Genomic DNA, 24177 nt, shown 5'->3' with positions numbered 1-24177 from the left:
TCGCCGGGCTCGGGAGGCGCCGGAAGCACCGGGAGCCGTCACATGGCGCAGGCGGGGAGCGCCCACCGTGGGGTCGGTGGGCAGCGGGCCGCGGTCGCGGCTCCGGGGTGCGCGCTTTGGCGCTGGGCCCTGGCGCTGCTGTGGCTGCCGACGGCCGCGGCCGGCCCCTCCCGGCGCCAGTGGCCCGTGCCCTACAAGTGAGTGCGCGCGGCGCGCGGCGGGGCGGGCGCGCGCACGGCTGGGGCTGGCGGGGCGGGGTGCCGGGGCCGAGAGGCGCTCCCCACGCGGTGGGGGACCGGGTGGAGCGCGCCGGAGTCGCCGCTGCCAGCCGCGCGCCGCCCTGGGGCCTCTCTTCCTCTGGGGACACTTGCGCCAGTTTCTAGGTGCCCTAGGCTCAGGACACTCCCTAATCATGGAAGAAACGGGAAGTAATGTCATTTTACTGAGTGAATTTTGGATGCAAGTAACCGACTGTTTGAATAGTTTGAGGAGACTTTGAATATCGCGTTTGTTTATTAACGCCCTGCACGTCGTTATCTTGAGCGCGTACCCATTGGCACAACTGACAGCGTGACCCACTGGTTGGGGTTTTCTGGGACTTTCGGTTTTTATCCCTAAAAGTCATGCGTCCTTAGACTCGCCCGCCCCCTTTGACTCAGGCACCCCGGGAAGGTTGGTGACCTCGTTTGTTCCCTGTTTCCAGTCTGGGTGTAGGATGTGGTCATAAGACCAGGACAGAGACTGCAAACCTGTGAAGCTGATTGGAGCCTCTGACCTAGAAGAGTATTTACACGACCGAAGATGGTGCAGGTGGCTAAACACACGGAAAGAAAACAACGCTGTTAACACCAGGCAGGGCTTTTGAAAACGCACAGCTATTTCGGATGACAAAATAGTGAGTGGGGAGGCAGGTTAACCTAGTGGTCAGGAGAGAGTTCTGGGTTCCAGTCAGATCAGGCACCACCATCACTAGCTGTTCGATATCCGTATCTCTAACCACGTGTCCTGAGTTAGCAGGAACAGTAGCTTTTACCCCGTGTTTGTAGGGGGATTACATCTAGTAAATGCCAGCTATTGTCAAGCCTGGGTATTAGCGTATTCTCCCTGAATGCTTGGCACCACTTCCTTGTTTTGCTTGATATATATGAAAAGAGAAGTTTGGGTTTTCTTGAAAAAATGTTAATACAATGTTCACTCAAAAAAACATAAAAAAGAAGTAAAAAATAAATGTTCAATAAAATGAGGAGATTGTAAATCCAAAACTACTTGATTTAAAATTAGGGAAAGATATGGACTATAACTTCGTGTTTCTATAAAAGTTTCAAGTATTAAGTTGAGTTTAATCTTCTCTACTGAATATAATAAAATTTAACTTTATTAAATTCACACGAATTATGCTTTTGAAATTACCCTTGACCTACAAGAGATTTAGCTGTGGGCAAGTGAAAACTATATATAGTTATGTATTTGTTTCAACCAGATGAGCACCTATAAAACAGGTAAGTATACCTAAATCTTATAAATGGTGTGTGTGTGTGTGGGAGGCTGTTAATATTTTTGGCTAACTTCTTAAAATAGAAATTTTTGTTGATGTGTTAGGGTTGTAAAAGAACAGATCTGTCTAAAACCTTAGAGATCCAGGATTCTTCAGGATAGATGGAGGCAGCGTCTTTTTTTCGTCTGTATCTTCCAGTGCCAAATATGGAAGGTGACCAGGGGTGTCTACTACTACAATCCGCCCCCTAGTCCTATTGCCAAGGCCTTCTGGGTAGCGGGGGGCGGGGGGTGTCTTCTCTTCTTGTTACATGATTACAGTAAACTCCTAACTGACCAATGCCTTAACTTCCTCTCTCTCACTGCCCTCTTCTAACTCATAAAATAAGGTTTGTTTTGCAGCAAATCCAGTCAGACCAGGTCTGCTACTTACAATCCTTGAAGCTCAGTCTGGGGCTCATTCCTTGGCAGTTGTAGAGTCCAGGGGTTGCGGTTCCTGCTGCATCCGTGCAAAATGACAGCCCCTGCCGCCCTCTCCTGCCCTGAAGCCTGAATTCCTTATTTACAGTCTTATTTACCTACTGTCTTAAAATACTTAATGTTTTCTGTACTCGTGTCCTAACCTTTGGAAGTATTTTAAAAACCTAAGCCAGGTCTTCATCTCTTTCTTTGTCCTCCTCGTCCCCACCCATTCCACATCTGGTAGAAGTGATTTCTCTCCTGTGTGCTCGCAGGACTTTGTATCTTTCTGTAGCACTTACCACACTGCACTTGGTTTACTTGTTTAACGTATTCCCAGCCCCTACCCAAATGTTCTTGAGGAAAGGAACATCATTTTAGTTTTGTTTTCCTCCTCCCTAGTATGGTGTCCTACACATAGTAGAGCTTTAATAAATATTGGCTGAAGGATCATTGGTTAATTTCATTATTTAAAATTGTTCAAAGATCTAATTGGCTTTATTAAACGATTCATGAACTCGGCCACATCTTGTCTAGCAAATAGAGGGGCACTCCTGTTGGTTAATTCTTAAAATAGAAAATATATTCTAAAATAAAAATATATTCTATTTAATCATAATTATTTTGGAATCATCTTAACATATGGATTGTTTAGGAAATTAAATATCACTTGAAAATACTCCTTTATTCAGTGAATGTTTGTCTACTAAATAAGATCTGATCTGTGAACATTTTAAGATACAGCCCCCATTTTCAAGATTTTCACAATGGGAGCAGGAAACAGAGAAGCATGCATTTATCAAAGTGCTTTTAATGTATAATTTGCTATTAAAGACATCATTGGAGGGCGCCTGGGTGGCTTAGTCGGTTAAGCATCTGCCTTCAGCTCAGGTCATGATGCCAGGGTCCTGGGATGGAGCCCGGCATCCGGCTTCCTGCTCATCAGGGAGTCTGCTTCTCCCTCTCCCTCTGCTGCTGCTTCCCCTGCTTGTGCTCTCTCTGTCAAATAAATAAAATCTTTAAAAAATAAATAAGACATCATTGAAGTTTGTTCACAGGATAACAGATAAAATGTTTAAACACTATGGGCTAAACTTTTGAATGTTTCCTCTGAAAATGTTATTGACAGTGGTACTAAAATCTGGATTCTAAAATGTTCAAGAAGAACCAAATTCCTATTAGAATCTAAGTTAGTGGTTTCTTTCTCTTTATTAGACGCTCTTCCTTCCGTCCAGAACCAGATCCTTATTGTCAAGCTAAATACACATTCTGTCCAACTGGCTCACCTATCCCAGTTATGAAAGGTGATGATGTCATTGAAGTCTTTCGGTTACAAGCCCCAGTATGGGAATTTAAATATGGGAACCTCCTGGGACACTTGGTAAGGCTGCATCTTGATCATATAACTTTGGTTAATTAAATGATTTATTAAGTGAATTTGAGAGAATAATCGCTGTGCAAAGGGCTGATTTGAGATAATGTTTAATTCGTGTTCTTGGCATGTTTAAAATGAGTAGTCAATGGGGCAGCTGGGTGACTCAGCTGGGTAAACATCTGACTCTTGGTTTTGGCTCAGCTCATCATGATCTTGGGGTCATGAGATCCAGCCCCGCCTGGGCTCTGTGCTTGGGGGCAGAGTCTGCTTGAGATTCTCTCCCTCTGCCCCGCACCCCCCTCTTGAGGGCACCTGTGTGCTCGCAAGCTCGTGCGTGCTCTCTCTCTCTCTCAAATAAATAAATAAAATCTTTAAAATGAGTAGTCAAAAAAATATTACCATATTTTATGATCCTGACAGTAACAGATGCAGTTGCTTTAATCCGTTTTGATATTCTGTATCCGTACCCAGCTCCTGGAAAGTAAGAAAGGGAGAAGGCCTGGGGAAGGGGCAAGGTAGGCAGGAAACACTTCACCTCCAGTCCCTGCTGCACACTTCCTAGGTTAGCTCACCATTTGAGCCTCTCATCCCCCTGTGAAGTATATAGACTTCCTGAGACTGGCACGGAGCTTCTTGAACCCATTCTAAACTTAAGGAAATTAAGAGCATGTCCATATAGCAAACATCCTTACTATCTGAGATAGGCAGCAGTCAAAACCAGAGTGGAGGAGGGCCTGGACTTTGAGGAGCCACAGGGTGGACACAGGAATAGCAACATGGAGGAGGAATGGCTGAGCAGTTGCTGTAGTTGATACACAGTCGTGGTGTATTACATTTTCTCCCATTTGGTTCCTGGGCCAGTGGTTCCTTCACAAGTGCTTTTATACTTGTATGATCTTTACACAGAAAATTATGCATGATGCCATTGGATTCAAGAGTACTTTAACTGGCAAGAACTACACAATGGAATGGTATGAACTTTTCCAACTTGGAAACTGTACATTTCCCCATCTCCGACCTGAAATGAATGCCCCTTTCTGGTGTAACCAAGGAGCTGCCTGCTTTTTTGAAGGAATTGATGATAGTCACTGGAGGGAAAACGGGACGTTAGTTCTAGTAGCAACCATATCAGGTAAGTTTCGAAAATATGGCAGTATTTGACAATTGCATCAATATCCAAATGAAAAAAAATTACTTTCATGGAGGTATTTCATTCATGTTCTGCTCTTTAGAGGTCAGTTTACAAAATGTACTTCTGGAAGCAATAACTTTTGACCCAGACTATTGCTCATGCCAAGCATCACCTTTAGATGATGAGTAGTGTATCTCCTCTATTCCATTGTGAAAAATGAAGGAAATGATAAAATGTTTTCTGCAACTAAATTGGACTTTCTAAATAAAAAGTGGAAGAACATCCACAAAACGCCTGATAAAATAACTGATTAAAGGTGCTGTTAACCATATCTGGAAAAAGATTTTCAGTGATGATACCTTGTTTTTATGTCAAGAAGTAATAGCTACCGCTTATGGGTTCTTACTCTGGGCCCAGTAGCGGTTCCAAGTGCTTTATCTATATCATTTATCTATACATCATTTATCATCACAACCCACCCCCCCCAAAATAGTTACTGTTATTCTCCACCACTACCATTTTACAGATGGGGAAACTGAAGCACAAAGTGCTTAAAGTCACACAGCTAATAAGTAAGTGGGACTCCAGCCTTGGCACTGAAGCCCTATTGACCATTTTCTTAACTACTTCGCTACATTATTTCCCAAAATATTCACAGTCTTATGGATTTGAGGCTCCTCAGGCAATTGAAATATTTTCTCTCTAAGATTTTCTGTTCTTTTGGATGTATTGGAAAGTTGCTGAAACACTTGGAATTTTGCTGCATGTGTAGCGTTGTTGGGTAGTGATGAAGAAAGTTCAGAACTTTTACCAGAAACCGGTATGTGACCTTGGGTGACATTTTACTTTATTGACTCATTACCCCACCCTAGAATGGGGATGAGACTGCCATTGCATCCTAGAGGTAGGGAGCTTGCCCATATGATTCATAGAGCTCCGCATTATAATTGTTGTTCTCCAAGAAAGCAGAAATAATCTGGAATGAAAGCCCTGTTTGTGGTAAGAATTCTTCAGTGAACCACAGGACTTGAGGATGTTATCATGCTTTCCACTTGGATAACTCTTTGCACAGCATTTTGGAGCATGTTATCTCACAGTTCAGTGAGGAGAAAACACTCTTCTTCCTTTTATAAGTAAGGAATTGAGGGTCAACCAGGTAGAATGACTTACCAGTCTCTTCAAGTCACAAATCTGGTTGTAGAACCAGGAATACAATGGTGTCTTAAATGTCATCTGGGGATCTTCTAACTGTACACCATGCTGTTACCTGATCTTCCTTCCTACTTTCTAATTGATGTGCCCCAAACCATTCCAACAATATCAAAGTCTTTAACCGTGCTCAGTGTTCATACTCTTCATTCCAGGCCAGTTCACATTTCTCCTTTCTCTGTCCACCTATCTCATTATCTGAAAATTCTTCTTTCTGACATCAGTGTACGATATGAACAAGTGATCATTATTTCATGTAAAATATTTTTTAATATGCTAGTGCCTAAATCTTTCCAGTTACCCATCTGCTTTGTGATTAATCCTGTTCATTGATATTTTCTCATGTTACAGAAGTGTTTTGAAGTATTCTCAATTACAGGAGTGACTTTTTAAAGTTGAAGAACACTAAGAACAGTATCCCCAGTTCTAAGAAAACAGGCTTTATATTATTCCACAACTTTAATTCCATAAAGTTGATCAAAGCAGCCACTCTATTCATTTTATAGGACACAAAGTATTGATTTCATGGACTCAAGTTGGAGCACTTAAGAAAGGTTCACACAAGGTGACAGTGAAATGTTGGGGCCAAGCTCTATTAGGCATTGTAAATGAGGTTGTAACCACACAAAGTATGGTGTTTTGTTAACTTCTGGAGAGATTCCTCTGGTCTGGTACAAGGTGGTAGGAGAGTGTGAGCCGTTCCAGAATCTGTATAGTGCACAAACGTGGCCAAAAACATTTCCAGTTCAGTTGCTTCATTGGAAGAATTTGTATGGTTAGTGGGAAGGTTGTAAGCAGAATCCCACCAGCTGCAAGTATAGAGAGAAAGGGAAATATCAAATACTCAAGAAGGATAGGGTATAGTAAGTACTTTTCTCTTGTAACATGAGTAGGCCAGCCTTCTAGAGTAGCGGCTCCCCTGGCTGCCATTCATACTGTGTGGGCACCGTGCTGTGTGACAGAAAAGCTCTGCATTTCCCCTCCTCCATTCTTAACACGCCTTGGCCCCATTCACTTTCACCTCTTCCCCAGTTCTTTCCTGGTTTTCTCTCTTTAGCCTCTGAATCCAAGATTTGTTGAGTGGGGTAAAGAAAGAGGGCTTCTAGGGTGCCTGGGTGGCTCAGTCGTTAAGCGTCTGCCTTCAGCTCAGGTCATGATCCCAGGGTCCTGGGATCGAGCCCCGCATCGGGCTCCCTGCTCTGTGGGGAGCCTACTTCTCCCTCTCCCACTCCCCCTGCTTGTGTTCCCTCTCTCGCTGTGTCTCTCTCTGTCAAAATATAAATAAAATCTTAAAAAAAAAGGCTTCTGCATGTGTATAATTTTGCTTTTGACTATACCTTAAATGATTATAGAATTGGTATGTAAGACTTTATACACCTGTTGTAGCTAATGTTTACAATTCAGAAATACCTGGTAGCTTGAAAAATAGAATAAAAATTGGCTGAGCTTGGATTCCTATCGTGAGATACAGGTTTGGAACTATTACTATAAATAATAGGTAATTAAATAATAATAAAAACTATTATTTATTCATGGCCTTAATCATCAGGTTAGAACATTTTACATAAAACTAGTATGATTAGCTTTGATGTTCACATAGGTAATTTTTTTTTTTTTTTTAACTAGGAAACACATTTAACAAAATGGCCAAGTGGGTAAAGCGGGACAATGAAACAGGCATTTATTACGAGACATGGACTGTCCAAGCCAGCCCAGAAAGAGGGGCGCAGACATGGTTTGAATCCTACGACTGTTCTAAATTCGTGTTAAGGACATATAAGAAGTTGGCTGAACTTGGAGCAGAGTTCAAGAAGATAGAAACCAACTATACGAGAATATTTCTTTACAGTGGAGAACCTACCTATTTGGGAAATGAAACATCTGTTTTTGGGCCAATAGGAAATAAGAGTCTTGCTTTAGCCATAAAAAAGTTTTATGACCCCTTCAAACCACATTGGTCAACTAAGGAATTTCTCTTCAGTATCTTGCAGATTTTTGATGCAGTGATTATACACAGAGAGTTCTATTTGTTTTATAATTTTGAATATTGGTTTTTACCTATGAAATTCCCTTTTATTAAAATAACTTACGAAGAAATCCCTTTACCGAACAGAAACAAAACACTCTCTGGTTTATAATATTTTAGTTCTACTGCTCTTTTTTCCTTTTATCACCAGCATATGTTTTTCACGGGGTGACTTTACATTTGTGGATTTCTTAGGCCTTCCTACCTTGGAGCAGAAATGCACCTGGGCAGAATTGCCACGTACCATCTCAGGACTATTTTTGGAGAGAAGCTGAAACTTACTGCATTGGTCAAAGTGAGCACATTAGGTGATCTTGGTTTCAAACTCCAGGCCTTTCTTAACATGAATTACAGTTCATATCAGATATATAGGATCTTTGGAGGACCCCATTTTTTTTTTTAATTGTGGATATGGTGTACCAAGATTTTTTTAATACCCTCAGTGACATTTTCATGATGGGAGGTATTTTTTTCTGGTATAGTAGTTATGCATTTTCATTTAAGTACTTTTTGGTGGTTTAGACGGACTTTACAGCTTTTGAACTTTTGGGACCAGGCCTAGTAGTTTGATTTTGTTCTGTTCACTTAAAGACCAATCTGAACACCATAGCTGCAGCTACTCGTGCTTCTGGATGAGGTAAAAACCGTGTTAAAGAGCACAAGTTTCTAGCTAGCATTTTAGAATTAGCCAGTAACTGGCATTTTGTGATTTAGGCAGCTTAGCATCTCTGAACCTTAGTGTCCTTATGTCTAAGATGATACATCTGTCAGGATTGTTGTAAAGACTGAAGCCATGTATGTTTGTCATAGGAAAGTTACAGTAAATGGTCGCTATAATCATGAGTCAAAGAACAAAGTGCCATCCTCGATCTGGCCTAATGTAGTTTAAATGCTAACCTTTCCTGCAGTTTATAGTAATTCCCTAGACTTTGAGCTGACAGTTGAATGCTTCTGCAATTCTTCAAACACAGGGGACACAGAAGTATGACTGTAGGTGCATCTGGGTGAACAGGCACCCTCAGACTCCTCTACTCTTCTTGTGTGCCTTCCACCCAGTAGAGGTGCCAACTCAGAAGAGGGTACACTTCTCAGACAGGACACGTTTTTGTCAAGGATCTCCAAGCAGCTGTGCTTCCATTTAGGGCCATCAAACAAGGTTTCAAGGTCCTTTAAATGTTTGATGATCAACTGAACACTGTCTATTCATGGAAAAAACACCAGTCAGTAAGATGATGAAGCAGAGACCATCCGTTAAATATGTAAACTATGTTATTCAGTTTCTACTAACATTTGAGTGCCTCTTGAGAGGTTAGTTAGGTTATCATTGAGTTCTCCTACAAAGCCCAAACATAGGTATTATTTACCTGACCCAAATGAGTAAACTGGGGCTTAGGTTAAATGACCTTTCCCTGGCTACCCAGCTAATGGTAACCGAGCCACATTTTGAACTAGTTCTGTTGACTGCATGGCAAACACTATCAAGCGAGGTTTCACCGTTACTCAAAATGTAGTCCTCAGACCAGTGCCCGCACCACAGGTTACCAACACCGTAGGTTACTGGTCAAGTACAGATACGGATAGGAAACATTCAGAAACTTCTTTTAAAGAAATTATTGGAGTAATTTTGTTTCTCTTGAATCTAATAAAAAAAAATTGCTTGTATTTTGTATGTCTTTATTTCATTTGTCTAGGAATTAATTTTTATTGTCTTTTGTAAAACTATAGGCACTACACCAGTCTGAAAATAAAAACCCAGCCCTTCACCAAAGATAACTTGAGAAGCCCTGCATTACTCTACTTACTGCAGCACAAAGGCAAAGTCTTGCTAAAATACATGGGGAGAACTTTGCTTCACTGCCTACCATTTAGCCTATGTACTCATGGTAATAGTGCCTAAACACTCCTAATTAATTTTGCCTCTTTAACCTGCTAGTTATCCTCAGAAGGTCACAAACGTGGATCTTTGCGTTATCACCACCTAGTGGCTGAAATGGGGCAGTGCCAACTTTTACTAGATATTTAGGAAAATTGATCTGGAAAACAGAATTCTGGATTTTCTAGAACTGCAATGGGGAAACAAGCAAAAACTCTTGTGCCACATTTGTGTTAACTCTAAAGCACAGAACTTGGTTCTGTAGCAAAGACAAATGAGGACATCTGGATGTGGAACTTGAATTTTTATTGTATTTTTCAGTTCCTAAGAATATTTTAACAAATGAATTCTGTGAAAATAATTGGTAGACTCAGGTGACTATAGCACAGAGCATAAAAATCACATTAGTACTTAAGAATTTATCAAACTTGTCAACTGTACTTGTAAGATGAAGTAGGCCTTTTGGAGTAGAGATGGAATGAACATGCTTTCAAAATGGTAGTTTATGGCCAGGCAGGAATTTGCCAATTAAATTTTGCTGCCCTTTGATCTACTATATAACTTAAATGTGATTTCTATTTTTCTGTTAAGTTATGAATGTATAAAATTTCCTCTATTTCTATGAGAAACCATTTTGTTGAAGTTTGATTTAGGGGCTTTAGAATAAATATATCCTCCCTTACTAATTCTGGCTCAGTATTCAGTAAGTATACCCACAAAGTGTCATCAAATGTATTTTAATAATTACAGGAAAACAGTCAAAAGATTAAAATACATATTTGGAACCCTTGATATTGGCTTCTTTGAAATCAGGGGAAAAAATAAAAGTCTTAAGAAACTTCATCTAGTTTTATAATCTGGTCTGGTGGTACTAAATGAAGTTTTGGGGGATTTCAGTTCCTTTAAGATCTTTTTTTTTTTTTTTAAGAAATTGTTGGTATGTTATACGAAGAACAGTGTTCCAAAACCATATACATGTTTTTCCCTGTTCACAGCCAAGGCAAATGGGCTGGCCGAAGTTTGTTTCCAGCATCTTCCTATTTACCCTTCATTGTCCAAGTAGCTTCCTGTGCTCTCAAATTTGCCTATCTACATTTTCTCTCCCCTACTTAATATATTCTTTTACTGGACTGATTATTCTAAGGATAAGCTCTTGGTTGTCTTTTGGAATAAAGGGCTTTGTGTCTGTTTGTAAGTCCTATATGTCCTTGTGTTTAAAGGATAGCTGGGTGTCAGAAGCAGGTAAAATTCTTCTGGCTGCTTGGTAACAGTAAAATCTCAGATAGACTGAAGCTGGAGTCTACAAAGATTGTTCCCAGTTATGTATGGGGTACAGATTACAGCTTCTTAAAGGACCTAGTTCAGGCCTAAGCCTTCTTCACACCAACCCCACCCCTCCCATTTATCTATTTTAAGCTTTTCTGTAAATATAAAAATTTCTCTGAATGCAGTAAATTGATTTAATCTTTAGTCATGCCTGTTTTTTTTTCCTGATAGTATTGTTAAATAGCCCAGATTACCAAGGGAAATTGAAGTTATTTTCTAGAAGCTGTGAAGACAGGAAATGAAAATCATTTCAATAGTTTAGAAACTATTCTGGTTGGGACACCTGGGTGGTAAAGTCTGTTAAGCGTCATACTCAGGTTGTGATCTCAAGGTCATGAGACCGAGCCTCAGGTCAAGCTGAGTGGGGCTCTGTGCACAGCACAGAGTCTGCTTAAGGCTCTTTCTCCCTGTGCCCCTCCCCTCAGCTCTCTCTCTAAAATAAATAAATCTTAAACACAACAAGCTATTGTGACTGTATGGATTTATAGAAGACATGTCTCTATGAAAAGGCTACCTGGGTTTAAGGACTTTTAAGAATGCTATTTCAAAATAATCTTTTATAATTCTTATTCTAAAAGCAGAGTCTATTTTTAATTTAACCATTTTCTTTATAAAATTTGAAAAATAAATGTACATTTCACAGTCAGTTTTTATTTCCTATCACTTTAGTCATCAGAGTTTATTTCAAGGATAGATTCCATTTGCCTAATCTTACTACATCTTACCATAAACTTATTTAATATTAAACACTGTATTTATCAAATACAAATTTGAAACTAAAACCCTAAATTTGTATGCACTTGTTGGAAAATCAAGTACATTTGTTAGGGTAGTTTTTAAAAATTAAAATAATACAACAGCATTAGTAACTATCTTTATTCTCAAATTGATAAAAGCATTTAACATATACTTTACAGTATAAACAAAGTAAGTGCTATGCATTTTGGTTATAAAGTGACAAAGTATTTCAAGCATTATATAATTCAATTTGTACAAAAAAGTAAATTTCCAAATAAAGCTTTGGTTAGTAGAACTGATTATGTACTGTCAAATCCATTTTCCACAGTTGTTCAAGGAAAAAAAGCTTCATCCACTAACACAGGTATTTCTTGTACAAAGCTATTTACTATTAGTGAGAAGGGAAAATACTACAATAATTGCTTTTAATTTCCAAGTCTGGATCAGCCTTTTTTCTTCTCATTTATAATGTGGCCAGAATACCATGACTTTTGAAAAATCATCTTTTACTTTATTCTTAGGAAGGTAATCTATTTAAAAAATAGATTAGATCTGTAAGACTGTTAGTTTCCATAATTACCAAGATGCTTTCTAAAAGTTTCAAGCATTAATATATTAGTCCATTGGGGTAAATCACTTCTAATTTCCCTTAGGAAAGGTAATATCTACTAGCACTAGTGCTCAGAATCAAAGCTTATATAATACCTAAAAAAACTAAATGTAACCCAAAACTTAATATTTTTACAGCAATGTGTGGATAACCTTTATTCATATGAAAGTAATAAAAATGCTACCTAACTTAAATAATATAAAATAGCATTTTAACCAAATGAAAATCACAAAACTTAAGACATTTTTCTATTAAAATTTTCCAGTCCACTGAGAATATTTACTCAAAAATATGATTATGAACTTAAATATATCCTCTTTTAAGTTTACTTGTTTATGCTGAACTGTACAACTGGTGCTCCTTTTATGATTTTTGAAAGCTCTACTTATATAACTATTTAATTCCAAAATGGAAAAATGAGCCATCACTAAAATTCACTGGAAATAATATTCTTTCATGGAAATAATTTATAAACATTTTAAAGTTCTACCTTTAATTACTTTAATTTGGCTTTTTTATATAGATAAGCTTTTCATTTCAATTATTGTATAATACTTCAAAACTAGCTTTAACAAAGATAAAACCAAGGAGAACTGGTAAAGCATTCCTTACTTTACACTGGATGCCTCAAAGTGTCACATACATAGTAACATCACAGAAAAGAATTTATATGGTTTAGCAGATTATAGAGCAAACCTGAAAGTTTATACAAAGTTAAACACTGCCTCCCTTCCTGTTTTTTTCTTTTAATTTGATCTTGGCTCTGTTTATTATCCTTCTATAATAACCACTGTGACACTTCCAGTTTTCTAAGAGATCCAATTACTTACACATACCTCTTTAAACAGCTCTGTAACATATTTCAGAACATTCAACGAATCTCTTTCATTTGATACGACATATCCTACATTTTTTCTCACAAAATGCTCTGTCCTGAGCTATATTAAACACCTTATAACAGGTGTATGTATAACTGAAGACCCTAAAATGTCAAGTTTACATTTTTAAAAAAATGCATAGAGAACATAACTTTGGAAAACCTATTAGTACTCACTTCTCAGATACTAGTATAGGTTTTGTTTCTTTCAGACTGTTAATCTTCATAACTGGTTATTACTTTCAGATCTGAACCACATTTTAAAAGATTTTTTCTGAGCTTTGATTGCTATTAGGCTAAAGAAAGAGATGGAAGTTTTCTGACCGAAACTGGTCCATAGGTCTTCCAATAACATCCTTACATATTCAATGCAGGTATCAAATTTCCATGCCACAAAATAGAATTACATCAGAACTACAGGAAATAAACTCTTATTATAATACAATATACTTAATGTTAAGGTGCTATTCATCATGCCCTACACATCATTTGGTCTTTACCAAGTAGGCATCATGTCTGGAAACCACACCCTACCAAGATGCTTGGACACCTCCCAATGGATCTGCTCCAAACTATATTTTTGGTCAGGAATTAATACTTCTTCCATAATGGATAACTGAGACAGGCGGCCACCACACATCTTCACAAACTCAACAAAGGCACTACATGAGACTTCACATTCCCCTAGTCCAATAGCTGACAAATTTTTACAACGTTCTGCAATGCGAATTAACTCTTCATCAAGTGGCCGTAATCCATTAGCACATACTACCAGTTCAACTAGTCTAGGGCATGTCATTCCCACACGGCCAAGCACATCTTTGCTTACTGATCTCCCAAAGTAAAGATGGGTGGCAGGTATTTCATACCGAAAGAATGGATCAAATTCCTCTTCATATAAAAAAAAATACATCACTAAGTTCACTTTTGGTGAATGTCTGATGAAAGCATCCCAGCTGCTCTTCTGAATAGTATGGAAGTGTGTCTGTCCAGGATTCTCACTAACCACATCAATGCGCAAGTGTTCTAATCGGACGTGTTTTTCAGAAGATAAAGCAAGCAGCAATTCATCACTTAACAAGTGGTAATTCAGGGCCAGTTCACGTAAGCCATGACATTGATCAGCCACACAAAGGATACCTTGAAAGAAAAAAGACCTAATTATTTATAAATTTTTGTACAAATTCATCATCTGTTCAAAAAATTTAATCAAGTACAGGTCTCACAATAAAGGTTTACCATATTTCCCTATCACAAAGCTATACAATTTAAAATTCAGTTATATGGTTGGACTAGCAGAAAGTCACAAACAGTTAAAAACCTATTACTAATTCTATAAATCTGATACCTTAAAAAGACATGAAGCTCATTTAACAACTTAGATCATAAATTATTAATAAATACAGTTGACCCCTGAACAACACCGGGGTTAGGGGCACTGACCCCTGTACAGTTAAAAATCTGTGCATAACTTTTGACTCTTCAAACATTTAACCACTAATAGCCTACTGCTGACCAGATGCCTTACTGATAACATAGTCAATTAATACATATTTTGTATGTTAAATATATTTTGTGCTACATTCTTACAATAAAGTTAGAAAAAAGAAAATACTAAGGAAATCATAAGAGGAAATATATTTATAGTATAAATCTATAATAATCTGTAAAAATCTGTAAAAATAATCTGTAAAAAATCCACGTGTGTGGACCCACAAAGTTCAAACCCATGTTGTTCAAGTGTTAGCTGTATGTTAACATTCCATAACTAAGTAAAGTTTACCCCAGTAACAAATGGACAGTGTCATATTCTTTAAAAAACTGATTATTAATACCAAACTTGTAGGTTAAGCCAAGAAAAATTATATGATCATTGCTACAGAGGCCAAAGGACATTTTTTGAAATTGAAAACTTAACCCTAATTAAAAAGAAAAAAAAAAGGTAAAGCCATATAGAAGAATCGATGTAACTAAATAAAACATTTGACAATTTTTTAAAAAAGATTTCTAACACCTGAGCAACAAAGTTTTAACTGCTAATAGTGTATTAAACTTATCAAATTTCCAAGAAAAAAAAATACCAAGATACCACTAGATAAATGAGTCAAAGATAATAAACAAATTCACATTAATGGAAATATTAAATATAACATATTCTCACATATCCAGAAAACAGTTCTATAAATGTTTCCCTATACTTAGGGCACTATGCTTCAGAACTGCACCAAACCCCTATCAGCAGCAGATCTTACCAAAGGTCAGTACCTGATCAGTGAAATGGCCTAGTATAAAAATTCTACCCCAACCAGACAGCCTATACTACTTGATAAATGATCCATTGAAACCATTTATTTCTTGTGTTTAGAAACAAGGATAGGAACAAAACACACATCATATTATCTACTACTTATTGTATAAGTATAATATGTCAGGTACTAGATACGTTATCTCATGAATACTCAAAAAAATCTAGAAAAGTGTTATTTCTATTTTGAAGTTGATGCAGCTAAAGACAGCAAAGCTGGAATTCAAACACAGACTGACTCTTAAGTTCATGTGCTTAACTACTGGCTGAGAAGTGACAAGACAGAGAGGCATCAATAAGACAAAGCTTAAGAGCAGTGGAAGGAGAATATAGGCAATAGAATCAGTGAAGAGAGAAACTGAATCATCAGTATAGGAGTCACAAAAGAGGGAATAAAAGACATCTGTGCTGGAGCGCCTGGGTGGCTCAGTTAATTAAGTGTTTGATTCTTGGTTTCAGCTCAGCTCATGATCTCAGGGTCATGGGACTGAGCCCTGCATTGGGCTCCGCGCTCAGTGCAGAGTCTGCTTGTCTCTCTCCCTCTGCTCCTCCCCCTCCACTCTCTCTCTCTCTCTCTCAAATAAGTAAGATTTCATTTATTTTAGAGAGAGAGAGCACAAGCAGAGGGAGCGGGAGGCAGAGGGAGAAGCAGGCTCCCCGCTGGGCAAGGAGCCTGATGCGGGACTCGATCCTAGGACCCTAGCTAGGATCATGACCTGAGCTAAAGGCAGATGCTTAACCGAGTCACCCAGGCATCCCTAAAATAAATAAAATCTTAAAAAAAAATAAAAGACATCTGTGTTTCACTCTTCAGCCACCGCAAAGTTTTTGTTCTCCATAAGATGTGGATATACTTTGAAATAAATCATTACCCAAGATAACCTGATCTCTGTTCTTTATAATCTCATAAAGCCTGACAGAAAACAAATACATGGGGAATGGTAACCAAAGACGCAAATAAAAGAAACAGATACCATTGATAACTATTAAAGCAGCTGTGGCAGGCATAATTCTAAAAGTGGTCCCCAAGATTCCACAACCTAACCCCCTGGAACTTGTAAATGTGGTAAGATACCACTCCCATGATTATGTTACATTAGACAGCACAGTTGGCTTTAGGATTGTCCAGGTGGTGCTAATCTAATCACATGAGCACTTCAAAAGCTGAGTCCAGTTGCAGAAAAGAAGTCAGACTCAGAACTTCTCTAGCTAAGCAGACAAGCTAGCTGAGCAAAGCCTATAGCTCTGACCTATAGAACTGTGATACTACGAAATCAGTGTTGGTTTAACTTTGTAGTTGTTAGTTACGCAGCAATAGAAAACTCAAATAGGGGCGCCTGGGTGGCTCAGTCGGTTAAGCAACTGCCTTCGGCTCAGATCATGATCCTGGAGTCCCTGGATCGAGTCCCGCATTGGGCTCCCTGCTCGGCAGGGAGTCTGCTTCTCCCTCTGACCCTCCCCCCTCTCATGTGCTCTCTCTCTCTCTCAAATAAATAAATAAAATCTTTAAAAAAAAAAAGAAAACTCAGTTATTATATGATTCAGCAATTCCACTCATAGGTACATAACCAAAAGAAATTAAGCCTTATGTCCACACAAAATCTTACTTGAGTTTTCATGGCAGCATTGTTCATAACAGTCAAAAGGTGGAAACAACCCAAATATCCATCAAATGAACAACAGATAAACGTGGCATATATCCATACAAAGGAATATTATTTGGAAATAAAAAGAAACACTGATATATGCTATAACTTGCACAGAAATTCATTACTGGTGGTATTATCAATTCACACAACTCATTTAGAAGAAAAAAACAGTAAAAAGCATAAAAAAGATCCAGAACCTCTGACCTAGTTCTTCTACTTAATCATCTGTCTTATGGAAGAAATTAGTAGAAGCAAACCGCTATGTGCCAAAATAGTTTTTTTAAATCACAGCAAAAATGTAGAAGTAAGTATCCAACCTTAAAAGAATTATAAGACAAATGTTGGCTTACCAACAACACAGAATACTAAGTAACTAAATGTTGATTATTTCAGCTGATACTTAATAATAAGTGTCTTCATGTCAAGCACTGGTGCTAGGGCAGTAAAATACAACATGAACAAGACAGCCTTATCCTAATAGAAGGCAGCAGATAATGAAACAAGAATGCTCTGGGAGTCATAACAAGGGAATCAAGGAAGATTTCCCAGAACTAACACAGTGGGATATAAAGAATTAGAAGGATCAAGTGAGGGCAAGAGGTGAGGGAGAAGGAAAGTGAACAGTATTTCCTATGTAAACACCCAGACATGGAAGAAAACACAAGCCTTCTAAGAACTAAAGGGAGCTCAACATATAGTAATGCAAGTAAGGTAACATCTTTATGGATGAAGCCCAATAGACAGGCAAGGGCTAGATTATATGGGACCTTGTAAGCCTCAGTAAGGAGTTGGGATCTTACCTAAAGCATAGTGTGAAGAAAACGAGAAAAAAATCAGATTTGTATTTCAGAAAGATGACTCTGTCTGTAGCATTGAAATCACATTAAAGAAGAGCAGGCTGCACGTTAGGAAATCAGTTTAAGAGGGTACTGTACAGGGGCGCCTGGGTGGCTCAGTTAAGTGTCCGACTCTTGACTTCGGCTCAGGTCATGATCTCAGAGTGGTGAGATCAAGCCCCACAATGGGTTCCTCGATGAGCACAGAGTCTGCTTATCCCTCTCCCTCTGCTCCTCCTACCCACCCCACTCATGCTCACATTCTGTCACTCTCTTGCTCTCTTTTAATAAATCTCAAAAAAAAAAAGAGGGCACTGCACAAAGATTATGGGGGCCTGTACTAGAGTAGTAAGAGTGGAGATGAAGAAAGGTACAGTGTCTTAGTTCAGGCTGTTTAACAGAATACCACAGACAGGGTGGCTTACACAATAAACATTTATTCCTCACCGTTCTGAAGCCTGGAAGTCCAACATCAGGATGTTAATAGCATGGTCGGGTTCTGGTGAGGACCACAATTCTTGCTGGCTTGTGGATAGCCACCTTCTTGCTGTGTCTTCACATGGTGAAAAAGAGATCTTCTCGCTCCTGTCTCTTCTTAGAAGGGCACTAATCCCATTTATGAGAGCTCTACCCTCATGACCTAACTCTCCCAACCCAATTCCAAATACCACCACATTGCAACTTAGGGCTTCAGCAAAATGAAGGGGGACTGGAGGGGATCGACACAAATCTTCAGTCCACAGTGCAGAAATTCAAGGCATACTTTAGGGATGGAGTCACCAGACCTTGGTGATTGAAGGGATGTAGAAAGGGTAGGAAGAATCAAGGATGTCTGTCAGGTCCCTGACAACTAGGATGGATGGTACCATTTATGAGATAGCACAAAGGAAAAGGCGAGAGATTTGGATAGAGGGAAAAGAAAGTTCATTATGAGTCTGAAGTATCAGTGAGACACTCTCGAGCAACTGGGCCATCGGCAGCTTCACGCATAGCTCTGGAGTTCCAAGCACCTCTAAGTAGGAAGTGTTAACATATAGAATGAAACTCAAACCAGAGATGACCATGACACAGCCCAGAGTTTGCATAGTAAAACAAAAAAAGGACCCAGCACAGAACACAGTGAAACACCAAAATTTAAGGAATGAAAAGAGAAATCAGTAAAAGAAATGGTAGGAACATGGGGCGCCTGGGTGGCTCAGTCGTTAAGCGTCTGCCTTCGGCTCAGGTCATGATCCCAGGGTCCTGGGATCGAGCCCCATATCGGGCTCCCTGCTCCGCGGGAAGCCTGCTTCTCCCTCTCCCACTCCCCCTGCTTGTGTTCCCTCTCTCACTGTGTCTCTCTCTGTCAAATAAATAAAATCTTTAAAAAAAAAAAAAGAAATGGTAGGAACAATCAGAGAGGAAGGAGGAAAATCAAGAGTACAGTATCAGAGTCAAGTCACTAGTATCGAATGGTGCCTAGAAATCAAGCAAGTAGACAATTATAAGGACTATATGAAATGGGAAAAAAGTTTGATAAAATATTCAGTGAAGAAAAATAGAAAATAGCCCTTAATTTCAACTTCGAGAAAGAATAGTCTCACTATGCAAAATATGGACAGAAAGAAAATATGCAAATATGTTAAATTTTAAATTAAAATCCTGTATGGTTATACTCTTAAATTAAAAAGTATTACAAGTAACCCTCTTTCATTTCCCTTCCCTTCCTGAACAGCTTGCCCAAAAGCCATTAGGTAAGACCATGCAAGTTTACACATACTATCAGAATTGATGTGCATGTTTAATAAAGTAAATGAACAGGAGATGGACCAGGATAAAGAGAATAATGAACTCATAGTCTCACAGAGAAACCAGAGACCCAAAGGCTCTCCTATAGTATGGGAAGTGCTGTAAGTTATGTTCAGAGTGCTACGGAAACAACACATGGGGGACCTAAACCAGAGAGAAAGAGGAAATAAGAACAAAACTGGATCATCTGAGCTCAATTCTGAAGGCTGGCCTGGAGTTAGCTAGATGAAGAAGTTGGGGGGGGGACGGTATTCCACAAAGTACAATGTACTAAGCACACACACAGGGACTAAGAACTGTAGTTATGTAGGACTCTGTAAAAGCGGCACATGAATGAATAGCAAATAAGATTAAAGAGATAGGTGGAGATCAGGATACAAAGGGCCTTGTACCCTATGAAGCTATGAAATATAGACCACACTCTCACAGCAAACCTATACTGTAGATAGAAAATGTAACCAAGGTCACATCAGAAGTAAATGCCAAAGGTCCATTCTTCTTAAATTATATTTTATTTAGATAATCACTTTCAGTAATAATCTAGAAGTGACAGAAGCAGCTAGGGAAATACTGCAATAGACCTAGCCATTCCCATCACCAAGACCCTCCATGTAGGACACATGGGCAACAAGTAAGTAATCTCCATCCAAGAGGAAATCATTTTCTTGGGGGAAGGCCAGACTTTAATTATGGCAAGAAGGTGGGAAGTATTCTGTAAAGACATCAAGGATTTAACACTGTGTCTTAAAAACAGGTTTCCCAAATAACACAGCCAAAAGACTGGGAGGGATTGTCAATAGTGGGAGGATGTGTCAGAAGTGAAGCATCAGAGAGTAGTAATACCAAGTGTGAGTTTATACTTACTTTACAATACGAACCATTTGGAATTTAAATGATCTCAAACTGAATAATGTAGTAATGCTTAGAAAATTCTATAAAAGTTAGAAAGAGCTTTCATAATGCTATTCCCCATTCAATGGGCTCTCAGCTTCAAAATTCAACGTAGGAATAGGGTTATCTTGCAAAATGTAAGATGGCAACTTTAGCACAACTCTCCTCCCTTTACACAGTGAGAAGAAAAGCAATTATTAAATTGCTGATTCAAAACCTACCCTGCTGGCTCAACTACAATTAGAGAAAATTCTATCTAACCTGAAAGGACACTCCTCAGGCAGATCTAATACTGTCTTTTTTTTTTTTTAAATTTATCCATTTTCTTGCACAGGTTGGACACAAGTTGCCAAATAAGAGTAGAAAATAAGTTGAAAGTAAGTGTCTAGGCTAGGAATGCTACAGAATTTATGTTATTGTATTATGACATTAAAAATATGTTTATGCAATAGAGATGAAATAATCATATTAACCCATCCACAAGGTTAATGATCACAGTTTTTAATGTGATAAATACATCAATACATTTTACTAACATGTCATCTGGCAAAAAACACAACATACCTGCTGGAGAGACGTGAGGACAGCTGCTCATTTTCAGCAGCTTGAGTGTATCACTGTTGTTGGCCACTAGTACTTTGAGGGATGGATCATCTACTGGGGTATCATCTATTTTAAGCGAGGACAAGGATTTGGAGTTTACAAACACTACTGTCAGTGCAGAAATAAAGTGAGACTGAAAAGCAAAAAAATTAAAACAGTTGCAATTTTCACAAATGAGAAGGGGGAGTATTCATATAATTCACATATGGTTCATCTGAACCCTAATGATATATTACTGTTTTAGGCGTAGCATCCCTGCACTCTGTTGTTGGGGATATGGTAAAAAAGAGAGGTGACTATTTGCGATCTTTGAGGGAAATCTTTTTAGCTGTAGAAGAAAGAGATTTCAAGCCACAGGGTGAGTCCTAAGTCACAATAATCACTGGTAAGTAAAAAGACAAATTACGGATTCCAGGATGAGAATACCTCTCCGATACTTCATATCACATCTGGAAACCCTACTCCAGTGTTTTATAACACTGAACCGCATTCTTTTTTGGTCTGATAATGACCATTAAAATAGTAATTATTATTGGCATAATCATTAAAAATTATAATAAAAATCAACTCAGAAGCTATGACTCACTTGGAATATAAAAGCTCAAAGAAAGGGGCGCCTGGGTGGCTCAGTTGGTTAAGCGACTGCCTTCGGCTCAGGTCATGATCCTGGAGTCCCTGGATCGAGTCCCACATCGGGCTCCCTGCTCGGCAGGGAGTCTGCTTCTCCCTCTGACCCTCCCCCCTCTCATGTGCTCTCTCTCATTCTCTCTCTAATAAATAAATAAAATCTTTTAAAAAAAAAAAAAAAAAAAGCTCAAAGAAAATTTGATTCTAAAATAAGGAAAATCACACCTAAATAAAATTCCAAGTTTAAAACTCCTTTAAATATGTTAAATTATCTATAATATTTTCAAGCCATTTTATTCTAATGTATTTTCCCACAAATGTACCAGTTATTATTATTGTATTTATTATATACATGTAATTATCTGTTGGACACAGAATCTGACCTAAAGGAACCACTGCAGTATAGCAGGAATTAAAGCATGGTCAGAGTATGTAACTTGGAATCAGCTAAAACCAATGGACAAAGAATCCAGGAGTAGGAAAGAGAGGTAAACATAAGCTCCAACATCTTCCCCTACATAACCAATCTCACTCTCCATTTAGCTTTATAAATTCACTACAGCAGTTAAAAGGAATGAGGGCAGGCTAACAGCCAAGAAAGTACAATGAAACACCATTTTCATGATCACATACCCTAACTTTCTTTTCCCCTACAATTAAGTAACTGGTTAACTAATTAAATTCTGACCTATTTAAATGTTAATAGCTTTCTCCTAAAACTTTGGCATCAAACTCAATTATATCTTGTACAGTCACATGTCATTAGTATACTCATGACTGTATCACTGCCTTTTCCTCATTTCCCTCAGATTTATCTCTGGTCAAATACACTTCTTTCATGTTCTCTTCAGCTCTCCCAGGATTTCCAAGATATAGCAATATCCTATTTCAATCTTCTACAAGAGCCAAAATGGGGGTGGGAGGTGGGGTGGGGGAACAATATAAGCATCTTAGACCCATTTAATTAAGGAAGGAAGCCATCCTACTAGATGCATCATAGTACCCAAAGAAAAAACTACCAAAGTACTAGTACTAGATATGTATAATGATAATCCTTAGTAGTAAGAAAAAAGGAAATTAAATTTGTTCCACATAACTTTTAATATGGTATGTTTTATACTATATATTTGTTGTTTAGCTATGCTATGTACATAGAAAATCAATTCAGAATATATCATTTTCCATGTAAGTCAGTGCTCTAACTGACTTAATCAGAATCTCCTGGACTGCTCATAGGAGGGGGAAAATCGGAATAGGGAAAGTAATCCAAAATCTCAAAGTTTCTAAAGGTGATTTTCATGTACATTAAGTTTGAGAACCACAGTGCTCTGACCCACCTACTTACAATCTTAAAATGTTGAACAGAGTATCTTACCCATCTCCCTTACCTTACATGAGGAAAACATTTTATCTCAAATGTATGTAAAAAAACTTTTAAAAAATCAATTAAGGGGCACATAGGGCTCAGGTCATGATCTTAGGGTCGTTGAGATCAAGCCCCATGTTGGGCTCCACATTAGGTGTGGAGCTTGCTTGGGATTCTCTCTCTCCCTCTCACTCTGCCCCCGACCCCGGCCACTCATGCTCGCTCTCTCTCAAAAAATAAAATCAATTAAGACTTTGTAATCAACTGGTGATACATTTGTTACTGATATTACATTCCATTACCACCTGGGTTATAACACACACTCAATTTAATACTATTTCTTCCTGAATCACCCTAGTAAATTAAACTGTTAGGTGTGTTAAATGGGTATCTATATTTTAGTTTGCAGTGTACTCTGAAAAAAACCTTTCAAATTATTGCTGGATGCTAACCTACCCAACATTAGCTAACAACTCAGGGGGCCTTTATCAATTGCCTTTCTAAAAATGCACACTTGGGGTGTCTAAGTGGCTCAGTTGGTTGGGCGTCTGATTCTTGATTTCAGCTCAAGTCATGATCTCGGGGTCATGGGATCAAGCTCCACATTGGGCTCCACGCTGGGTGGGGATTCTTCTTGAGATTCTCTCCCTCTCCCCCTCCCTTTGCCCCTCCTTCACATTCGAGCGTGCTCTCTCTCTAAACTAAATAAATAGGGCCGCCTGGGTGGCTCAGTCGTTAAGCGTCTACCTTCAGCTCAGGTCAGGATCCCAGGGTCCTGGGATCAAGCCCCACATTGGGCTCCCTGCTCAGCGGGAAGCCTGCTTCTCCCTCGGCCTCTGCTGCTCCCTCTGCTTGTGCTCTCTCTCTCTCTGTGTCAAATAAAATCTTTATTTATTTTTTTTTATTTATTCATTTGAGACACAGAGATACAGAGAGAGAGAGAGAGAGAGAGCATGAGCAGGGAGAGAGGCAGAGGGAGAGGGAGAAGCAGGA

At 38.7% G+C, this 24177-nt stretch overlaps 2 protein-coding genes across 3 annotated transcripts in view; one reads left to right on the top strand and one right to left on the bottom strand.

Annotated features, from left to right (window-relative positions):
- Nucleotides 1-11460, top strand: CLN5 (CLN5 intracellular trafficking protein). Its single transcript, XM_032402828.1, has 4 exons — nucleotides 1-197; nucleotides 3169-3334; nucleotides 4235-4460; nucleotides 7296-11460. The coding sequence occupies exons 1-4, from the start codon at nucleotides 43-45 to the stop codon at nucleotides 7805-7807; spliced, it is 1059 nt and encodes a 352-aa protein (XP_032258719.1). The 5' UTR covers nucleotides 1-42; the 3' UTR covers nucleotides 7808-11460.
- An 81-nt stretch (nucleotides 11461-11541) lies between these two features.
- Nucleotides 11542-24177, bottom strand: part of FBXL3 (F-box and leucine rich repeat protein 3) — a 22641-nt gene continuing 10005 nt past the window's right edge. For both annotated transcript variants that reach the window (XM_032402827.1, XM_032402826.1), the window contains exons 4-5: nucleotides 21153-21324; nucleotides 11542-14259 (exon numbers count right to left, since the gene is read on the bottom strand). In XM_032402827.1, coding sequence (XP_032258718.1) covers nucleotides 13616-14259; nucleotides 21153-21324 — 816 coding nt within the window. In that variant the 3' untranslated portion in view covers nucleotides 11542-13615. The remainder of the gene's footprint in view (nucleotides 14260-21152; nucleotides 21325-24177) is intronic.

This window comes from Phoca vitulina, unplaced genomic scaffold (genome assembly GCF_004348235.1).
Source record: "Phoca vitulina isolate PV1807 unplaced genomic scaffold, GSC_HSeal_1.0 scaffold5, whole genome shotgun sequence".
NCBI classification, from domain to species: domain Eukaryota; kingdom Metazoa; phylum Chordata; class Mammalia; order Carnivora; family Phocidae; genus Phoca; species Phoca vitulina.
The sequence above is the reverse complement of the archived record's forward strand: the minus strand, read 5'-3'. Positions and strand labels throughout refer to the sequence as shown.